This window comes from Rhinopithecus roxellana, chromosome 8 (assembly GCF_007565055.1).
Source record: "Rhinopithecus roxellana isolate Shanxi Qingling chromosome 8, ASM756505v1, whole genome shotgun sequence".
NCBI classification, from domain to species: Eukaryota; Metazoa; Chordata; class Mammalia; order Primates; family Cercopithecidae; genus Rhinopithecus; species Rhinopithecus roxellana.
In genome coordinates, this window is record NC_044556.1 from 196,851 (window position 1) to 218,046 (window position 21,196).

General features: G+C 56.6%; 1 protein-coding gene across 4 annotated transcripts in view; it reads left to right on the top strand.

The window, feature by feature from the left end:
• The window catches only part of CHERP (calcium homeostasis endoplasmic reticulum protein), a 24,736-nt gene continuing 3,540 nt past the window's right edge, over window positions 1-21,196 (top strand). For 2 of the 4 annotated variants that reach the window (XM_030935221.1, XM_010361482.2), the window contains exons 1-12: window positions 1-172; window positions 483-656; window positions 7,343-7,527; window positions 9,814-9,951; window positions 10,108-10,259; window positions 11,966-12,110; window positions 12,205-12,294; window positions 12,991-13,246; window positions 14,420-14,595; window positions 16,671-17,106; window positions 19,728-19,966; window positions 21,018-21,151. In XM_030935221.1, the coding sequence (XP_030791081.1) occupies window positions 148-172; window positions 483-656; window positions 7,343-7,527; window positions 9,814-9,951; window positions 10,108-10,259; window positions 11,966-12,110; window positions 12,205-12,294; window positions 12,991-13,246; window positions 14,420-14,595; window positions 16,671-17,106; window positions 19,728-19,966; window positions 21,018-21,151 (2,150 nt within the window). In that variant the 5' untranslated portion in view covers window positions 1-147. The remainder of the gene's footprint in view (window positions 173-482; window positions 657-7,342; window positions 7,528-9,813; window positions 9,952-10,107; window positions 10,260-11,965; window positions 12,111-12,204; window positions 12,295-12,990; window positions 13,247-14,419; window positions 14,596-16,670; window positions 17,107-19,727; window positions 19,967-21,017; window positions 21,152-21,196) is intronic. The other 2 variants (XM_030935222.1, XM_010361483.2) reach the window with 2 other exon arrangements.

Below are 21,196 nucleotides of genomic sequence, written 5' to 3' on the forward strand. Positions count from 1 at the left end.
TTCCCAGCGACGGCCGTAAGTGGCGGGCGGAAGCGGCCCTAGAAGCCCGCCGTAAACGGCTCCCTCGCGCCACTTCCGGCCGGCTTCTGCAGACGACGCTGGTGGTCGATCGTGTGGCGCCGGAGGACGTTCCCCGCGGCCGGAGCCATGGAGATGCCGCTGCCCCCAGATGGTGAGACCCAAACCGACCGAGAGACCGTTTCTCTCTCCCTGGAACCTCCTGTTGGCCGGCCCCGCCTCCCGGAGTCCCTGGGTCTGGGAGGGGGCGGGGCTCGGCCTCGCGGCTTCGCCTGCGGCCTCTCCCGTGGGTCCCCGCATTCCCCACGAGCGTGTGGCCCCTATCGGGACCCGTACAAGGACGGCCTCTTTGGGGCCCACCCCCTTGGGGTCCCCGGCACGGCGGACGGGGGCTGGGGCGCCGAGTTCCCCGGCTTTGGGCGGTTGTCGCTGACGCCCCGCGTGGCCTTTTCTCCGTCCTCCAGACCAGGAGCTTCGAAATGTCATCGACAAGCTCGCCCAGTTCGTGGCTCGCAACGGGCCCGAGTTTGAGAAGATGACTATGGAGAAGCAGAAAGACAACCCCAAATTCTCGTTTCTGTTCGGAGGCGAATTCTACAGTTACTACAAGTGCAAGCTGGCGCTGGAGCAGCAGCAACGTGAGTTCCCTCCGGCACTCAGGCCGCCCCATCGAGCGCTTCCTTTCTCGGACTCTGCCACAAACCTCTTTCTTTTGGGTCGTTTACTGTCTGAAGTGGAGCAGCTCGGTCCACACGATCCCTGTTCTGCTGTTCCCACTGGCTTGCACAGAGCGGCTGCTGGGTGCCACTGTAATGGAAAACAACGAGGTTTTCGATACTCCTCCTGGGCTCTGGATCAGGGATTTTGCTGTTGTTTTTGAGACTGATGACGGAGATGAGCAGGAGTAGCGTGATTGTTTTAGTGTTTTCTAGGGAGGAAATGATAGAGGCCGGATGGGAGCCCATGGGACAGGCACTGCCCAGCCCCCTTTGCGGTCTCCCTGTGGGTCCAGCAAGGCTTTTGTGCGTTTCAGGTGCCTGCAGCACAAATCAAAAAGAATTATTCCTCTGAGTTTTAGTTCTTGGCAAATGTTTATCAGTGTTCGTTCAGTTGGGCAACAGGATTCCAGTCCTGCTCTCAAGAAGGTTAAGGTTAGGAAGCAGAGGTGGCCTTTGAATAATGGATAGTCCCAGGTGGTGCGGCTGCTCAGGGCAGGTATCACATCTGTCATGTTCAGTACCCAACCCCCAGTCTCTAGATTGCTTGAATGAATAACTAGGAGTTCGCCGGGTAGGTGGACATTGAGAGGTGGTTGTTCCCTGAACTGCATGCTCGGTGAGGCCAGACAGACCTTGTTTGGGTCATTGTACCTTAATCTGCAACACACAGTTGGTGTTCGATTAAACAGCTTGAAAGGAGGCTGGTTGTAGTGGCTCATACGGTAATCCCAGCACTTTGGGAGGCCAAGGCAGGCAGATCACTTGAGGTTAGGAGTCTGAGACTAGCCTGGCCAACACACTGAAACCCTGTCTCTACTAAAAATACAAAAATTAGCCGAGTGTGGTGGCCCGCGTCTGTTGTCCCAGCTACTCGGGAGGCTGAGGCGGGAGAATCGCTTGAACCCTGGAGATGGAGGTTGCAGTGAGCCAAGACCACACTATTGCACTGCAGTCTGGGTGACAGAGTGAGACTCCATCTCAAAGAAAAAGAAAAAGCTTGAAAAGTGGCCAGGCGTAGTGGCTCATGCCTGTAATCCCAGCACTTTGGGAGGCTGAGGTGGGCAGATCACTTGGGGTTAGAAGTCTGAGACCAGCCTGGCTAACATAGTGAAACCCTGTCTCTACTAAAATTACAAAAATTAGCTGGGTGTGGTGGCACATGCCTGTAGTCCCAGCTACTGGAGAGGCTGAGGCAGGAGAATTGCTTGAACCTGGGAGGTGAAGGTTGCATTGAGCCGAGACCACGCCATTGCACTCCAGCCTGGGTGACAGAGTGAGACTCTATCTAAAAAAAAAAAAAAAAAAAGAAAGAAAGAAAAAATGCTTGAAAGGAGGCCAGGCACAGTGTCTTTCTTGTGCCTGTAATCCCAGCACTTTTGGGAGGCTGAGTCGGGCGGATTACTTGAGGTCAGGAGTTCAAGACCAACCTGGCCAATATGATAAAACCCTATCTCCACTAAAAATACAAAAAATATTAGCCGGGCATGGTGGGCACCTGTAGTCACAGCTACTCAGGAGACTGAGGCAGGAGAATCGCTTGAACCTGGGAGGTGGAGGTTGCAGTGAGCCAAGATCGTGCCACTGCACTCCAGCCTGCGAGACTGAGCGAGGCTCTGTCTCGAAAAAAAGAAAAAAAAAACTTGAAAGGCTGAGAGAGTAGGATGTTGCAAAAGTGCAGTTTCTTGAATAAGAGACTGAGAGAGAGGGGGAGAGTTTGTGTGCGTATTGACAGGCACAGTGGCACACAGCTGTGCCCCCAGCTACTCAGGAGACAGGCTGGAGAGTTGCTTGAGCCCAGAAGTTCAGGGCTGTAGTGCACTGTGTCGATTGAGTGCACTAAGTTCAGCATCAATATGGTGACCTTTTGGGAGCTGAGGACCACTAGACTGTCTAAGGGGTGGCCCAGGTCAGAAATGGAGCAGGTCGAAACTCCCGTGCTGATCAGTAGTGGCATCGTGCCTGTAAATAGCCACTGCACTCCAGCCTGGGCGACGTAGCCTGTGTTTAAGAAAAGAATGTGCTTGTATGAGGGAAGAGTTTGATCTGGAGTGTTAAATGCCAGGGAAAAGTTTGTGTTTTCTCACTCAATCCAGGGATTTTTCTGATGCCTATTTGGGTTCGAGATGAGGGGGCGGGGTGGGCAGGGAGCGATCAGCTGTCTGAAATCGTAAGGAAAATATTGTATGTGCTTTTGCGTTTCTAGAGCGGTCCTCCCTTAGCCCCAGCACACCAAGTTTAAAACCATTTCTCAAGGCAGCGGGAAGCCACAGGAGTTTTAAACAAGGGACAGAGTGGCTTGGGTTGTGTGGCCGGTGGTGTAGGACAAGCTAGAAGGACCAGCCTGTTGAGCAGTGAGGCCTGCAGGGGAGCGAACAGGGCAGTTGTTCAGGTGAGAGATGGTGGGGTCTAAATTAAGTCAACGTGTTGAGCCTGAGGGAGGGAGGGTGGGGGGCAGGTGGGGTGAAGGGGTAGAACCCATGAACTTGGGCGCCAGTTGGATATTGACGACCTGATGGTGTAATGAGTAGGGGAGGAAGACACCTCAGACGGTGCTTTGGCTTGGATGACTGAGCTGAGGGCTGCTTTCCCTTTCTTGTGGGGGCCACTTGGAAGCTGGTGCCATTATAGGAAAGGAGAGGGTGCTTATAGCCCAGGAAGATTAAAGCCAAGAAGTGCTTTCCGTTTTTTTTTTTTTTTTTTTTTGAGATACAGCCTCAACCATATCATATGGGGTCTCACTACGTTACCCAGGCTGTCTGTGAACACCTAGGCTCAAGTGATCCTTCGGCCTCAGCCTCCCAAGTAGCTGGGACAACAGGTACACACCACCATGCCCAGCTTGGAAATCAAATTTCAACATGAGTTTTGGTAGAGATGAACTATTTCCAAATCTTAGCATTTCCCTTACCTTATCTGTATAAGATGGGATTCACAAAACACACATAGAAGCACTTATGTTTATTTGGTTTTTAATATATGTATTGCTAAGGTGAGCACTTACTTGATTTTTCAAAAATTAAAACCAGTAATTAATAAGGCTCACCCATAAATAAGGAGAAGAAACTAATCTTAAAACAGAATTGCAAATAGTATACACAGATACTACCATTCCCCTTCAGACAATGGAACTTTGTGGTCTTCCCCTTGAGTTGCTGGACTTAGTGACTCATTGTGGAACGTGAAAACAGTAACTTGACAGGAGAAACCTGGCAGACAACCACCTAACCAAGTGATCAAGGTTAGCATCACTTAAGTCTTTTTTTTTTTTTTTGGGATGGAGTCTCGCTCTGTCTCCCAGGCTGGAGTGCAGTGGCACGATCTCAGCTCACTGCAACCTCCGCCTCCCAGGTTCAAGCCATTCTGCCCCAGCTTCCTGAGTAGCTGGGACTACAGTTGCATGCCACCATGCCCGGCTAATTTTTGTAGTTTTAGTAGAGACGAGGTTTCACTGTGTTAGCCAGGATGGTCTCCATCTCCTGACCTCGTGATTTGCCCGCCTTGACCTCCCAAAGTGCTGGGATTACAGGCGTAAGCCACCACACCTGGCCTCTTTTTTTTTTTTTTTTTTTTTTTTGGAGATGGAATCTTGCAGTGTCGCCAAGCTGGAGTGCAGTGGCACGATCTCCGCTCACTGCAACCTCCGCCTACCAGGTTCTGGTGATTCTCCTGCCTCAGCCTCCCAGGTAGCTGGGACTACAGGTGCCCGCCACCACACCCAGCTGATTTTTGTATTTTTAGTAGAGACGCGGTTTCACCATGTTGGCCAGGATGGTCTCAATCTCTCGACTTTATGATCCACCCACCTTGGCCTCCAAAGTGCTGGGATTACAGGCGTGAGCCATTGCGCCCGGCCAAGAAGTGCTTTCTGCGGGTGATGATATCTTGGTTAGATCTAAAGGGTATCTTGGGGTTGGCCAGGTGAAAACTAGGGGAGAAAAGTGTTCCGGGCAGAAGACGGAGCCCTTGGAGGGAATAGGGGACCCAGAGCTTAGGGTGGCTGAAGCCCAGAGTAGGAGGGGTTCTTGGAGTGACCAGAGGTGGGGGTGCAGAATTGGGGGCCTGGCTTGGGGAGGAGTCGGGGCCCTGGCTTGAGGAGGGGTGAGGAGTGTATCCTGGAAGCATGGGAGAGACTCGTGGAAGGTTTCGGTCCGTGTTCTAGCGCCGGGTTAGCCACAGTACAGTCAGTTCTGCACCCCGCTTCTTAAAGCCTGGGTCAGCTGTTCTAGAATGGAGCTTCACGAACTCTGTGGTGAAGGACCATTTTGGTTTTTGTTTTTTTAAGTTTCTAACCTGTTGTGGACCAAAACTTTTGCAAAGCACAGTAACAGTGTGGACCGTGAACTATCACGTGGCTAGGAAGGTTTTGAAATGCTCACTTTCTGGTTCCATAACCATCTGTCACCCCTGGGTAGCCCAGGGACCACTCCTTAAGTGGCAGTACCGTGACTGCCATGTTGAAAAGAGGTGGAGGGGTGGCACCTGACGCAGGAAGACCGGTTCTGGGGTGACGCAGGTGACAGCAGATCCATGGTGGTGACAGCAGGGACATAGACTGATTGGAGTGATGTCTAGGAGGCTGCCTTGACACCATGTCGCTCCTCAGTGGGAGGCACATGTACCTTCTGACCTGGGTTTCTGGGCGGACGGTGGTGCCAGCCATGGTGCGGGGAGCACAGGAGGGGACATCGGTGTAGGGAGCGAGAGGAAACACAGGTCCCTTGGAAACACAGTGGACCGTGCAGTCGGTGGTTAGGGCCAAAGCTCAGGGAATCCAGAATGGAGATGATGGATTTAGGAATCACAGCGTGCAGCTGACAGTCACAGCGGCAGGAATGAAGAGCTCATGTTCCCCTGGGGGTTGCACAGAGCAGAGGACGGGGCTCAGAACACAGACCGTGCACCCCAGCATCTGAGGGTCCGACAGGAGAGGGGTTGGTAAAGGGGGAGAAAGGGACTGAGGGGGCAGCACATGGAGGCCAAGGGAGGCAAGCATCTGTGACAGGCCCATGGGGCTGAGTTGAGCAAGGGTGTCCTCAGCTGCCTGGGGGAAGGTGGGGGGGTGACGGGGAGTGGCAGGCAGGCGCCAGGCTGAGATAAAGGGGAGGTGAAGATCTGGAGTGAGTCTTCGCTGAGAAATCGTTTAGAGAGGATCATGGGGTGAAGGGAGAGGTTTCCAACCCAGAATGTTCTGATGTGTTTATTTACTTACTTTTTTTTTTTGAGACGGAGTCTCCCTCTGTCACCCACGCTGGGGCGCAGTGGCGCCATCTCGGCTCACTGCACCCTCCACCTTGCGGGCTCAAGCAATTCTCCTGCCTCAGTCTCTCTCAAGTAGCTGGGATTACAGGTGCCTGCCACCACACCCGGCTAATTTTTTGCATTTTCAGTAGAGACAGGGTTTCCCCGTGTTGACTGGGCTGATCTCGAACTCCTGACCTCAGGTGATCCACCCGCCTCACCCTCCCAAAGTCCTGAGATTATAGGTGTGAGCCACCACACCCAGCCCGATGTGTTTAGATGCTGCTGGGGTGGGGGCGGGTAAAGAGGAAGGAGTTGGAGAAACAAGAGAGAGAAGAAATATTATGAAGCAGTGTCCCTCGGACGGTGGGAGGGGTGGGATTCGGTGCAGAAGTTGGGGGTCATCCTATAGGGTGCCCTTGGGTGCACAAACTGGAAGGCACAGTCAGCCCCGAGACTTGACTTGAGCACCCAGTGAGGGGCAACACCTTCCACCTGATACCCCACCTCCCTTATCTTTGGTTTTGTCCTGGTCCCCTCGGAGTGGGGGTCTGGAGGGCTCCAGGGGTACATAGTCACATTCAGACCAGGCGGCCCCAAGACGGAGAGAGAGGCGGGTATCTTGTCCAGGGCCTCCTTACGAGCAGGGTCCCTTTCTCAGAGACCTCACCACCTGCCCCATCTGACCAGAGTGGGGACCTGCGCCCACCCTGACCCCAGCTTCTGCCAGCAGAATGGGTGTCTCACTGCTGCCTCAAACTGGATGCACCCCTGATTGCAGAGGAGTCTCTGTCCCCAAGGGCTGGAAAAGCAAGGAGAGTCAGTAGAAGGACAGGGCGGGCGTGGGGGAGGCTGCAGTGTGCTTTCGGGAGGTGCAGCTTCGTGCCTTTCTGGCCAGATGTGCAGAGGCCTGGTGGCCGCAACATCTTAGGATGGTAGCTTAGGAGACAGTGGCAGAGGCCAGCGAGTGCCTGAGGAGGTCAGGGGATGAGAGGTGCCAAGGCGTGGATTCTGCCAAGTGGGACCTAGGTGGGTGAGGAGGTGGGCAGGCTCAGACTTAACTTGCACCGGAAGGACACTGTGCGAGGACTGGATGGTGCTGGCAAGAGAGTGGCCAGGGGACTTCCTAGGTTCTCCGAGGAGGGGACAGCCCGAAGATGGAAGGCCGAGGCTGGGATCCTGTGAGAGGGAGGGCAGGGCCCGAGAGTAGGAGGAACTGGGTTTGTGTGGGCACGAGACTGTGCACAGGCCCTTGTGGATGGTGAGTCCCTGGGTGGGGGGAGGCTCCTGTAACTGAGAGGTGGCCAAGGGGACACCTAGACCGCCATCTGCATTCTCATGGGGCACCCCTCCTCCTCTCCCTCCAGTCATCTGCAAGCAGCAGACCCCAGAGCTGGAACCAGCCGCCGCCATGCCGCCCCTGCCACAGCCCCCGCTGGCCCCCGCTGCGCCCATCCCGCCGGCCCAGGGCGCACCGTCCATGGACGAGCTCATCCAGCAGAGCCAGTGGAACCTCCAGCAGCAGGAGCAGCACTTGCTGGCGCTCAGACAGGTACGAGCCCACCCCCTCCTCAGCCAGGCACCAGCAACTCCCCTGTGCCTCTGTTTTTGCATCTGTTCACCAGAATGAAGAACAGATGTCAGTGAGGACAGGGCCCGCCCTGCCACCCAGGGCTTGGTGCGTGTCAGCCACTGTCTCCTCCAGCCCTGATGCCAGACACAGAGGCTGCTTCTCATCTCAGTGAAGCCTCTGGACATGCGTGCACCCATCACCCTGGGGTGGACCCCCCGAGTGGGACTGTGGGGCACGTGTGCACCTTGAAGCTCCCCAACAGCGGTGGCCAGACAGTCTCTGGTGCCTACCATTGGCCCCACCACACAGTAGCTAGGTCACCTGGAGCTGTTGGTTGGGGAAGGACCCTTTTTTAAAATTGTTATTGTTTTTGAGATGGAGTCTTGTTCTGTTGCCCAGGCTGGAGTGCAGGGGCGCGATCTTGGCTCACTGCAGCCCCCGCCTCCTGAGTTCAAACGATTCTCCTGCCTCAGCCTCCGGAGTAGCTGGTATTACAGGCATGCACCACCACACCCGCCTAATTTTTGTATTTTTAGTAGAGACGAGGTTTCACCAGGTTGGCCAGGCTGGTCTCAAACCCCTGACCTCAGGTGATCCACCTGGCCAGAAGGACCCTTTTGTCCTTCCTGGTCCAACAGTTTGATAACTTTTGCCAGATAGAATACGGGTGCATTGGCTGGGTGTGGTGGCTCACACCTGTAATCCCAGTACTTTGGGAGGCTGAGATGGGCGGATCACGAGGTCAAGAGTTCAAGGCTAGCCTGGCCAACATGATGAAATGCTGTCTCTACGAAAAACACAAAAATTAGCTGGGTGTGGTGGCGCATGCCTGTAATCCTAGCTACTTGGGAGGCTGAGGCAGGAGAATTGCTTGAACCTGGGAGGAAAAGGTTGCATGAGCTGAGATCACACCACTGCACTCCAGCCTGGGTGACAGAGCAAGACTCAGTCTTGGAAAAATAAATTAAAGAATACAGGTGCATTGCCAGAAAAACGAGAGGAATAGAATACCAAACCTCCAAAACACCAGCCTCATTCTTCGTACTAGGTTCAGGGCGTAAAATCACGCTGTCACATTGCTCTCAGAAAGTTCCAGCTGGGCATGGTGGCTCAGCCTATAATCCCAGCACTCTGGGAGGCCAAGGCAGGCGGATCACAAGGTCAGGAGTTTGAGACCAGCCTGGCCAATATGGTGAAACCCCATCTCTACTAAAAAACAAAAAAATTAGCCGGGCGCAGTGACAGGTGTCTGTAGTCCCAGCTACTCGGGAGACTGAGGCAGGAGAATTGCTTGAACACAGGAGGCAGAGGTGGTTGCAGTGAGCCAAGATTGTGCCATTGCACTCCAGCCTGGGCGACAGAGTGAGACTCTGTCTCAAAAAAAAGAAAGTTCCAGAATGCTCACCCTCAGCTTCTGCCAGAGTTCATCATGGAGTGGGAGGCTGGCCTTGGCCAGCCCTGACTGACTGCTGGTCCCCATGGCAGCTCTGTTTTTACCAGTTGCATTTTAACCTGCGTTTCCTATTGAGGAATGAGATTGCCCCCTTCTTGTTTGACCAGAGGCCATGGGTGTGTTCTCTCCCTCTATTGCCTGCTCACACCATCCCTCATTTTTCTTTTCTTTTTTTTTTTTTTTTTGTTGTTGTTGTTGTTGACAAGCAAGGTCTTGCCATGTCACTCAGGCTGGAGTGCAGTGGTACAGTCAAAGCTCACCGTAACTTTGAACTTCTAGGTTCCAGCGATCCTTCCGCCTCAGCCTCCCAAGTAGTTGGGAACACAGGCACACGCTACCATGCTCAACTAATTTGTATTTTATTTGTTGTAGAGATGAGGTCTCGCTACGTTGCCCAGGTGGTCTGGAGCTCCTGGACTCAAGCGATCCTCCCGCCTCAGCCTCCCAAAGTGCTGGGATTACAGGCATGAGCCACCGCGCCCCGCCTTTGTTTTTTGTTGAGTTGGTTTGCAGAGGTTGTTTGTTCCTCTGGGCTGCAGTGTTTCCCTTGGCTACCTGGAGGGCAGGTGTTCTTTCCTGGTATGTCCTGTCAATGCCCTGCCCACTCTGGGAGGGACTGTCACAGATTCACGGCAGGCACGAGAGACAGAGTCTCCTCATGCTGGGGACAAGCAATGGAGCTGATGGCCAGAGCAGCCCAGAGTCGGGGCATCCCCACCAGGTCCCCACCCCGCCCCTGCTGGGCCAGGCCGGCGGGCTCGGGCTGTGGGTCCCTCCTCATGTGCTCTTGGCCCCACTGACCCACCACCCAGGAGCAAGTGACAGCGGCCGTGGCCCACGCGGTGGAACAGCAGATGCAGAAGCTTCTGGAGGAGACCCAGCTAGACATGAACGAGTTTGACAACCTGCTGCAGCCCATCATCGACACGTGCACCAAGGACGCCATCTCGGTGAGGGGCCGGGGCTTCCCAGAGCCCAACTTCCCCCTGGTCCCACCCTGAGGCAGGACCCGCCGCAGCCAGTTTGGGCTAAGGGCTGTTACAATGGGTGCCTTTCCCTCCCGCCTTGAGCACCCTGCTCACTCGTCATCGGCTCGATTGTTGCAGGCCGGGAAGAACTGGATGTTCAGCAATGCCAAGTCCCCGCCGCACTGTGAGCTGATGGCCGGCCACCTCCGGAACCGCATCACGGCTGACGGGGCGCACTTTGAGCTGCGGCTGCACCTCATCTACCTGATCAACGACGTGCTGCACCACTGGTGAGTGCCGCCACCCCGTGCCCAGAGCGCCGCTTCCTCGCGCTCCTCCTCAACCCCTCCTGGGTGGCCGCTTGCTCCAATCAGTAGCTTGGCTTGGCCTGTCCCAAGACTAGGGGGCACTTGTCCAGGGAGCCTGGGCCGGGGGGTCTCTGTGAGCCGCCAGGCTTCTGTCTGCAGGACTGCAGGGTCTAGGCGTCCTGTGCACCTTCACTGCATGCCCCGTCCTCTCCCCTAGACCCCAGCCTCACCTGTCACATTGCTGCCTTGGGGCCACTGTCCCCTGCACTCCTTGCTCTCCTGGGGCAGCTTCTTGGCGTCTCCTTGTTGCCTTCTCGGCCATGGCCTCCTTGACCTCTGTGTCTGTCTCCGGCCCTCGTCACTGATTTGCACGCGTGCACACACGTGCACCTGACTTTGCTCAGCCATCGGGACCCTCCTTTGGGGTCCCCTTCTCCAGCCCTGATCCGATTCTCAGACTTCAACAGAGACACCTCTGCCGACACTCTGTCCCCACCCAGCCCTCACCCCTTCCCACGGTTGCTGTCTCCACCCTCCCCAAGGTTGGTTGAATATTTCCTTCTACAGGGTCACTGGGGCCCTTTTCACAAAAATTAGCAAAAAAAAAAAAAAAAAAAAAAAAAACCAATAGAACCCCAGGCCAAAGGCCTGCGCACACAGGAGGAAACAAGCACTGCTACTGAGCCTAGCAGGTAGCAGTCTTGGCCAGGCACCTCATGCGCCTCTGCACTGGTCCAAGCTGCCAGCACCCATCTCACCCCATCTACCACATGCAGCACTGCCTGAGTCCCTCTTCCCTCCCCACCTCAGTCCCTGTTTCTCTCCTGCTGGGAAGTGAGCTGCGGCTGCGCACCACCTCTGCCCTTCTGCTCCTGCTCATGCCTCCACTTCTCCCTGCCTTTGAATCAGGGGCACCTTGCATGGATGCACCGTTTCCTACATTCTCCAGCTATGCGCCTCTCTAGCTCCACTCTGTCCGAAGCCATGTGCTGCTCATCCATCCTCCCGGCTGCCCGGCCCAGGCCCTTGCTCCCCTGAGCTCCCTGCGGCAAGCTGGGGGTTGAGGGGCTTTGAGCTGCTCCCCTCCTGTCCCGCGTCCCCCTGTGGGGGCAACCATCTCCCTGCGCAGCTGCAGGGGCCTCCCAGGCCAGCTACGCAGAGTGTCCAGTGCAGCGCTGCCCTGAGAGGACATGGCCCCAGCGCCTCCCCCGACTGGGCCTCTGGTCGCTCTTCTAAAGCGTTCTAGGTGCCCGAAGGACTGAGTACCCTCCCTCCTCCTCCCGAGAGGCCTGGCCTGGGCCGAGGTTTCCTTGTGCATAGCAAGTAGCAAGGGCAAGACCCCCACTCCGCAGCAGTCCCATCCCGCCCACTGCACACAGGCAGGGGTTCCTGCGGACCCCATGTCCCCTCATCCACAGCGCCACCCAAGAAGGAAGGAGGGAAGGTTATTTCCTCTCAAGGGGACTGGACTGAAAGGCCTTGCTCAGAACGGCCCCAGGCCACATTCTCTCCCTCCCCTGCTTGCTGTTTTTCTGTCTGTTCCCTTCCTCGAGCCCAGGCACCAGCACAGGTTTCGTGGGAGCCCAGCCATTGCCCCGACCGGGTTGGGGACCCGATTCCCGAGAAGGCAGAGGGCGCTGAGGCTGGAGCCGTGATGGTAACGGGCGCGTGGCCGGGTCCCGCCCCAGGGCCCTGACGCGCGGAAAGTCTCTCCCTCACAGCCAGCGCAAGCAGGCCCGGGAGCTGCTGGCCGCCCTGCAGAAAGTCGTGGTGCCCATCTACTGCACCAGCTTCCTGGCCGTGGAGGAAGATAAGCAGCAGAAGATCGCCCGGGTGCGTGGGCCCTGGGCCGCGGGTTGGGCGAGACTGGGATATGCAGGCCTTCCCGCTCCCTGCTGACCCAGCCTCTCTCTTCTCCCACCCCCAGCTCCTGCAGCTCTGGGAGAAAAACGGCTACTTCGATGACTCCATCATTCAGCAGCTACAGAGCCCGGCCCTGGGGCTTGGTCAGTACCAGGTGAGTGTCTCTGCCCACCCATGCCTCACCCTATAGCTGGGGCGGATGCCTCAGGAGGGCTTGGGAGTGTGGGGACAGCAGCTGCCACCCTAGCAGGTCCCGGAAGCCAGAGAGCCCATGTACCCTGCTTGTGCTAGGAGTATCCAGTGGGTGTTGACTGGAGAGTCCCAGGTGACATTCCCAGGCCTTGGGTGTGTCTCCCTGACTTTCCTGGCACACTAGAACCAGGCAGCCTTTCGGAGTCCCTGCATGTGGCCCATTTGCTCTGGTGGTCAGGCATGTTCCTGCGTGATGGAAGCGTGAGGAAGCCCAGACGTGGCTTAGGCTGTGGCAGCCCCTCTTGCCAAGAACCACATGGCAAGTGGGAGGCAGAGCCCATGAGCGTGTCCCAGAATGTTGGTGGGCAGCGTTCTCTGAGCAGCCACCCGGCGGCCAGGACACAGCTGTCATCGCTCGTTCCTGTTGTCAGGGAATTGTGAGCCATGCTGCAACGAACAGCCTCGTCCCCACATCTCTGGCCAGATCCCAACACACACACTGATTGCCCAGACTGTATTGGCTGTTTCACATGACGGTTCCCTGTTCACCTGCCCCAGGTCCCCCAGGCTCTGCTGCTTTCCAGGCGTTTGTCCTCTGGTGCCAGACAGCAAGCCCCAAGGCCGTGTACTGAGCAGTGGGTGCTCTTCTCTCTTCCAGGCCACCCTCATCAACGAGTACTCCTCGGTGGTCCAGCCAGTGCAGCTGGCCTTCCAGCAGCAGATCCAGACCCTCAAGACGCAGCACGAGGAGTTCGTCACCAGCCTGGCCCAGCAGCAGCAGCAGCAGCAGCAACAGCAGCAGCAGCAGCTCCAGATGCCGCAGATGGAGGCTGAAGTCAAGGCCACGCCTCCACCGCCTGCCCCGCCCCCGGCCCCAGCACCTGCCCCTGCCATCCCGCCCACCACCCAGCCCGGTATGGGGCTCCCTCAGCCCCTGCCCTCAGGAAGCAGCCCCCAGAGGCTAGGCACCGAGTGTAGTCAGAAAGCAGTCTGCCACCCTCAGACACAGCTCTGGTTCCATCGTCCCAGACCTGCTCCTAGACCCAGGTTTTCATTTACAAGCACGAGCCCGGTGACATTAGAGTAAAACTCCAACTGTTCCATTCCTGAACAGCAAAAGATGTGTTTCCTGTTCCCAGAGAAGAGAAAAATAGAGGAAAGGTACCCAGATCGCCCATGAGATTGAGGCTGCAGTGAGCCGTATTTACACCACTGCACTCCAGCCTGGGTAACAAAGCAAGACCCTGTCTCAAAAAGAAAATGCAGGCCGGGCGCGGTGGCTCAAGCCTGTAATCCCAGCACTTTGGGAGGCCGAGGCGGGCGGATCACGAGGTCAGGAGATCGAGACCATCCTGGCTAACACGGTGAAACCCCGTCTCTACTAAAAAAATACGAAAAACTAGCCGGGCGAGGTGGCGGGCGCCTGTAGTCCCAGCTACTCGGGAGGCTGAGGCAGGAGAATGGCGTAAAACCCGGGAGGCGGAGTTTGCAGTGAGCTGAGATCTGGCCACTGCACTCCAGCCTGGGTGACAGAGCGAGACTCCTTCTCAAAAAAAAAAAAAAAAAAAAAAAAGAAAATGCAATCTAGGGTCGCTTCTGAAAAAGACACATAAATACTGAGGAAAATCTTAGCAGAATCTAGCAAAGGATTTTAAAATTACATTCTGATCAAAGAAGATTTGTTCCAGGAACATGAGGATTGTATAGGATAGAAAATAACAGATTGTGGGGAAATGGTCTTTTAATTAGAGATTGTGGGGAAATGATATTTTAATTAGATACCGGAAAAATGTCTAATCAAATTCAATGTGGACAGAAATTCTTCAGCAAACCAAGAGGGCAGAAGTGAGGCATGTTTCTTGTAAAGCTTTGAAAAGGACAGATGTGTGTCATGTTCAAGGTCAAAACCTCCCCTCTTCCCCATCCCCTTCCTGGAGGCCGGTAATGGTCATGGTTTTAGTGGGGTCCTGAAGCAGTCATCCATTGGGCGCTAAAAGTCATAGCCTCGTTTGCTCTGGGGTGGTGTGGAGAGGAGACAGCACCTCCTGCTGCCAGGCCTGCTCTAACAGCCTGTCACTTCGATTTAGATGACAGCAAGCCTCCCATCCAGATGCCTGGCTCTTCAGAGTACGAAGCCCCAGGAGGGGTCCAGGATCCCGCAGCCGCCGGCCCCCGGGGCCCCGGGCCACACGACCAGATCCCACCGAACAAGCCCCCTTGGTTTGACCAGCCTCACCCTGTGGCTCCTTGGGGCCAGCAGCAGGTATTGACTGGAACGTGGCGTGGGAGCAGATGGGCACCCTTGGCCTGACGGGGCGGCCTCCCATATGCAGTGGGATGGGCGTTGAGTGGCTCACTGGGAAACACAAGGGATACTCTGTGGCAGAGCTTATGCTGGGTTAGTGACAGCCCTGTCTTCCTGTGGCACCGGGACAGGTGGAGTGACAGGTCTTCATGTCCCTTCCCTGAGCTTTGATGGCTGGGGCTTCTGTGTAGTGTAGATCCCCATTTTCCTGCGGGTGCAGGGGAGTTTAACGCCGCGAGGCACGGCAAGGCGTTCTGTTTCCTGTCCTTCTGAAACAGGGTCAGCTAGCTGAGTGAAAGTGTTTTGTCATCTTGGAAAGAACAAGGTGCTTTTAAAAGTAAGGAAAGGAGGTGTCAGAAATGTCAGGCATGTTGCCCCTGGGAGACCTCAGCAGCTTTGCTATGGGTCACATACGCCTGGGCCAAGGCAGGGGCCACCTCATCTGGCACAGCATGGCTGGGAAATGCCCTGGAGCGTGCTGGTTCCACTCAGAGCACTGAGGCACAGCCCCTGGCCTTCCCAGGCGCGACTTCCCCCTTGACCATGGGGCCTGGTTGGCTTTGCAGCGTGGCCTTTCCGGGTGACTCCCTGTCCACAAGGACAGGTGTAAGGATGGCAAGGAGACTGGCTCTGGACTGAGACTTGGTGGTTGTGGCTTTAAGCCTCACACGCCCAGCTTCAGGACATGAAATTGAACCTCACTAAAGATTGGACACGCCCATAAAGACAGCTCCTGCCTCCAAGTGCTGGCCGGGAGCCAGATGGTGGTGGCCGTTTTGCAGGTACCCTCAGCTGGGAGAGCAGTTCTTGTCCCTGTTTTGTGGGTGTGGAAACAGGCCCTTAGTGTCTCCAGCCTCAGTCTTTTTGCAGACCAGAGGATTGGGCTCAAGACAGTGGGCACGCCTCTTACTGAGGGTCCCCGCTAGGCCAGCAGTGCGTCCTGCAGTCCACACTGAGAAACAGCAGCTTGCCCTGCCTGACTTGGCCACGTGGGGTCTTAACATGTTTAGAAGTAATTTCTTGAGGTAGGAAGATTGCTTGAGGCCAGGAGTTTGGAGTTTGGGACCAGCCTGGGCAACAAAGCAAGACTCCATCTCTACAAAGAATAAAAATAAGCTGGCATGGTGGTGCACTCCTGTAGTCCCAGCTACACAGCGGTCTGAGGCAGGAGGATTGGTTCAGCCAGGACTTCAGGCTTCGTTGAGCTATGGTCATGCCACTGCACTCCAGCTTGGGTGACAGAGTGAGTCCCTGTCTCTAAAACAGAAAAACAAGGCTGGGCGTGGTGGCTCACGCCTGTAATCCCAGCAGTTTGGGTGGCTGAGGCCTCCCCTTAGTAGGGGTTATCAGCACAGTTACCCATCTGTGACCCTAGACACGGGCCTTCTCTTTGGCCTCTGCGCGCCTCACCTCCCCAGCCCAAACTGGAGTTTGCCCTCTTGGCTTTAAGTCTCCAGAGCAGGAGCTAGTGAGGGAAGAGCCTCCTGTCTTCGGTCCACAGGAAGATGCTGGCTCGGGTGGAGGGTCCTCAACCAGACCCTGAGACAAGGATGTGTGTGCCACAGTGTGTCTGGGAGCTGACCCCAGCAGATGGCTTTTGGGGAGATGGGGAGTGAGGCAGGGCAGGTGGTGTCAGAGTGAGCCCCACCCCGTGGGTGCCTGGGATGCTCTGAGAAGCAATACTGTCTGTGCCTCCACCCCATTGTCCCCAAGGGGCGAGGGAGCTGCGTTTGTGTGGCAGTGGTAGTGGGGAGCGCCTCCTGGAGTGCGGGGCCTGTATGCGGGTGCAGCATGCCCCAGCGGCAGAGCAGCCCTGGGACTGAGATGCAGGTGCAGCTGTTGGGGGTCTGGTCCTTTCGCAGCAGCATGTGGTCCGGGCTGAGGGCTGGTGCCCAGCATCGCCGCAGGCATCAGCCTAGGAGGCTCCCTGAGGTGGCCAGGGCAGCGCCTCCATGGTCTGAGCCAGCGCTGTGATGCTGCGAAGCACTGGGGCCCAGACCACGCAGGGTTCACGCCTGTCCCTTCCCTTGCAGCCGCCAGAGCAGCCGCCCTACCCGCACCACCAGGGCGGCCCACCCCACTGCCCCCCCTGGAACAACAGCCATGAAGGCATGTGGGGCGAGCAGCGTGGTGACCCTGGCTGGAACGGCCAGCGCGACGCGCCCTGGAACAACCAGCCTGACCCAGCCTGGAACAGCCAGTTCGAGGGCCCCTGGAACAGCCAGCACGAGCAGCCGCCCTGGGGCGGGGGCCAGCGCGAGCCGCCCTTCCGCATGCAGCGGCCCCCACACTTCCGGGGGCCCTTCCCGCCCCACCAGCAGCACCCACAGTTCAACCAGCCTCCACACCCCCACAACTTCAACCGCTTCCCGCCCCGCTTCATGCAGGACGACTTCCCGCCGCGGCACCCCTTCGAGCGGCCGCCCTATCCCCACCGCTTCGACTACCCCCAGGGGGACTTCCCTGCCGGTGAGTGTACGGGCGTCCGGGTAGGGCCTGGTGGAGGCACCCACGGCTCGCCTGCCGAGCAGGCTGGTAGCACTGCTTGTGGTCCTGGCATGCTCCCGAGTGCACAGTGACAGGCACAGGGTCATGGAACGTCCGAGGAGCCCGGCCCGGGTTCTCAGGAAGTGAGGACACAGACTGCCTTGCTGCTCTGATTAGGCCAGGCTGGCTGCAGAGGTGCAACTCCATCCCCTCCTCCCAGCCGTGCTAGGAGCTTTGTGCACTGTCTACAGATGCGGCAGATCCAGTAGGAAAAGCTTCCCGCTGTGGGTGGCCTTGGCTAGGGCAGGGCGAGGCCTCGTTCTTTCTACTGCTGCAGCTTGCTTTTTGCATCAGTTTTCCCGTTTGTTTATTTTATTTACTTTTGAGACAGAGTCTCACTCTGTCGCCCAGGCTGGAGTGCAGTGGCAGAGGCTCACTGCAAGCTCCGCCTCCCGGGTTTATGCCATTCTCCTGCCTCAGCCTCCCGAGTAGCTGGGACTACAGGCGCCCGCCACCACGCCCGGCTAATTTTGTGTTTTTAGTAGAGACGGGGTTTCACCATGTCAGCCAAGATGGTCTCAATCTCCTGACCTCATGATCTACCCGTCTCGGCCTCCCAAAGTGTTGTGATTACAGGCGTGAGCCACTGCGCCTGGCCCAATTTTCCTGTTTTATTAGTTTGTTTAAAAAATCAACACTTGGGGTGGTGTCGGGTGCCTGTGGTCCTAGCTGTTCAGAAGGCTGAGGTTGCAGTGAGCTATGCTCGCACCACTGTACTCCACCCTGGGTGACAGACCCTGTCTCAAAAAAAAAAAAAAAAAAACTAGTTTTGTTGTTTTTTAAAAAATTTTTGATATTTTATTTTAAATAGAGATGGGGTCTTGCTATGTTGGCCAGGCTACTCTCAGTCATCCCACCTCAGCCTCTGGAGTGGCTGGGTCCACAGATGTCAGCCACCATGCCCAGTATGTTTTTCATTCAATTTATTTCTAATCTTTTAGGGCTTCCTTTTTTTTTTTTTTTTTTTTTTTTTCTTTTTTTTGAGACGGAGTCTCGCTGTGTTGCCCAGGCTGGAGTGCAGTGGCCGGATCTTGGCTCACTGCAAGCTCCATCTCCCGGGTTCACGCCATTCTCCTGCCTCAGCCTCCCCAGTAGCTGGGACTACAGGCGCCCACCACCTCGCCCGGCTAGTTTTTTTGTATTTTTTAGTAGAGACGGGGTTTCACCGGGTTAGCCAGGATGGTCTCGATCTCCTGACCTCGTGATCCGCCCGTCTCAGCCTCCCAAAGTGCTGGGATTACAGGCTTGAGCCACCGCGTCCGGCTTTTTTTTTTCTTTTTCTTTGAGACAGCGTCTTACCTTGTCACCCAGGCTGGAGTGCAATGGTGGAATCTCAGCTCACTGCAACCTCTGCCTCCCAGGTTCAAGTGATTCTCCTGCCTCAGCCTCCCTAGTAGCTGGGATTACAGGTGTGCACCACCACACCTGGCTAATTTTTTGTATCTTTAGTAGAGACAGGGTTTCACCATGTTGGCCTGGCTGGTTTCGAACTCCTGACCTCAGGTGATCTGCCCGCCTCAGCCTCCCAAGGTGCTGGGGTTACAGGTGTGAGCCACCACACTTGGCCTTTTGTTGTTGTTTGTTTTTTTTGAGACTCTCACTGTGTCACCCAGGCTGGAGTGCAGTGGCACAGTCTTGGCTCACTGCAGCCTTTTTGCAGGTTCAAGTGATTCTCCCACCTCAGCCTCCTCAGTAGCTGGGATTACAGGCACCAACGACTATGCCCAGCTAATAATTGTATTTTTAGTAGACGGGGTTTCGCCATGTTGGCCAGGCTGGTCTCAAACTCTGGGCCTCAAGTGATCCACCCGTCTTGGCCTCCCAAAGTGCTGGGATTACAGGCGTGAGCGTGCCCAGCATTGTATCTTTAAATACATTCCTGATTATAAATGTAGTTTGGAGACCGCTGGGCACATTTATTGCTTTTACTTTTTGGCTTGGGCTGTCATGATAAAGTCCCGCAGCCTGGATGGCTTAAACAGCTGGAATGTATTTGTCTTAAGGATCTGGGGGCTGGAGGTCTGAGGTGAAGGTGTGGCAGATTCGGGTTAGTGTCTTGGAGGCCTGTCTCCTTGGCTCATAGGTGACCGTCTTCTCTCTACGTGTTTGTGTCCTAATCTCTCTTTATAAGGGTACCAGTCACATTGGATTAGGGCCACTATGGCTTCATTTTAACTCATTTGTGTCTTTAAAGGCCCTGTCTCCAAATACGGTTCTGTCCTGAGCTAGGCTACTGGGGGTTGGGACTTCAGCGTATGGATTCGGACGGTCACGACTTAGCCCTCACATTGCAGTTTGGGGGTTTTGTGGTTCTCTTCCCTCAGCCTCAAGCTCTCTTGGCTGTGCCTATGGGTGCAGGACAGGCCCCTCAGAGCCTGGCTCCTCCCTGCCTTGCTGCCTGGTCTAGAGCAGTGAGAGAAGGTGCTGGGCAGGCTCCCAGGAGGGTTGGCTCCTGGCCCCTTACTGAGGCCCTCCCCTCCAGCACTTGTCACCTAGGAGATCCTGACTGGCCTGTGGTCCTGAGACAAGTCTCTATTTTGCAGAAATGGGCCCCCCTCACCACCACCCTGGCCATCGCATGCCTCATCCTGGTATCAACGAGCACCCGCCCTGGGCTGGACCCCAGCACCCCGACTTCGGCCCTCCCCCCCACGGCTTCAATGGACAGCCCCCACACATGCGGCGACAGGGCCCGCCCCACATCAACCACGATGACCCCAGCCTGGTCCCCAACGTGCCCTACTTCGATCTCCCTGCTGGGCTGATGGCCCCCCTCGTGAAGGTAACGCCCCGCGGTGGGCTCCAAGCTAAGCATGCTCACCACGCTGGCCCGCGTTTCTCCTGGTGAAAAGTGAACACACGGGACCGGGTGCCTCCCGGGGCGCCCCTTCCTTATCTCCCACTCCCTAGGGACCCTGATCCATCAGTGGGAGGTGTCTGAACTGGAGTTGCATGATGTGGCCATGAGCAACGCCATGTCTGCCCTACCCCTCGTATCCCTCCCGCTGCGAGGAGCTTCAGCCTTGTGGGGCCGGCTGGGCTATGAGGCTCAACTCCTTCCTTCATCCTTCTCGGTCCAGGCCCTCAGAAGCACCTTGTCCCAGGGCTGCTGATGGAGGGAATGTCTTAGAAGGAGCCACCTGTGAGCTGTGCCTGCCAAGCACACAGGGAGGGGGTGGTCCTGGAGGAGCCAGGCAGGGCTGGCAGCAGCTGGTACCAGTGTGGGGTGGCCGGAGCATAGGGCAAGAGGAGGTGAGGCAAGAAGGGGCCAGGGCTGGGGCTCTGGGGCTCCAAGGGCGTGCTAGCCACTGCCACTTCCCATCCTCCCTCAGACCCATCCATCTGAAGTCCAGGTGCCACAAGCAGCAGAGAGAGCTGTGGGCGGGGGGGCCCAGGCGAGCCAGGCAAGGCAGGGCCTCAGCAGGAGGCAGAGACGGAGCAGAAGGAGACAGGCCAGTGGGCTCCAGTGCTGGGGCTGAGGCTGTTCTGAGGGAGGGGCCCAGGGTAGGCATTGTGAGCAAAGGGTGACGTGAGGGGCCTGCCGCATGCCTGTGAATAAACCAGCGGGTATTCCTGTCACCTGAGTTTGGAGACCATGTCCCCTGTGGGTGATTTTCTGAAGAGAGAACCCTGTGATTGTCACCAGCCTCAGAGCAGCTGTGACCCACCATGGTTGGTGTGGGTTCCCCAAGAGGGAAGGATGAGGAGCTCTAGTGCCCAGGGCACCCTTGACACTGAACCTGGGCCCTGCCCTGACCCCACTCCCTGCAGACCTTGGGTGGGCCTGAGAGGGCTCTGCCCAGGCATGGTGACAGCTGGGTTCTCTGCTACAGCTGGAAGATCACGAGTACAAGCCTTTGGACCCTAAAGACATCCGCCTTCCGCCCCCCATGCCGCCCAGCGAGAGGCTGCTGGCTGCGGTGGAGGCCTTCTACAGCCCCCCATCCCACGACAGACCCAGGAACAGGTAAGGGACCCAGGTCGGTGGGGCGGGCAGGAGGCCTCTGTCCCC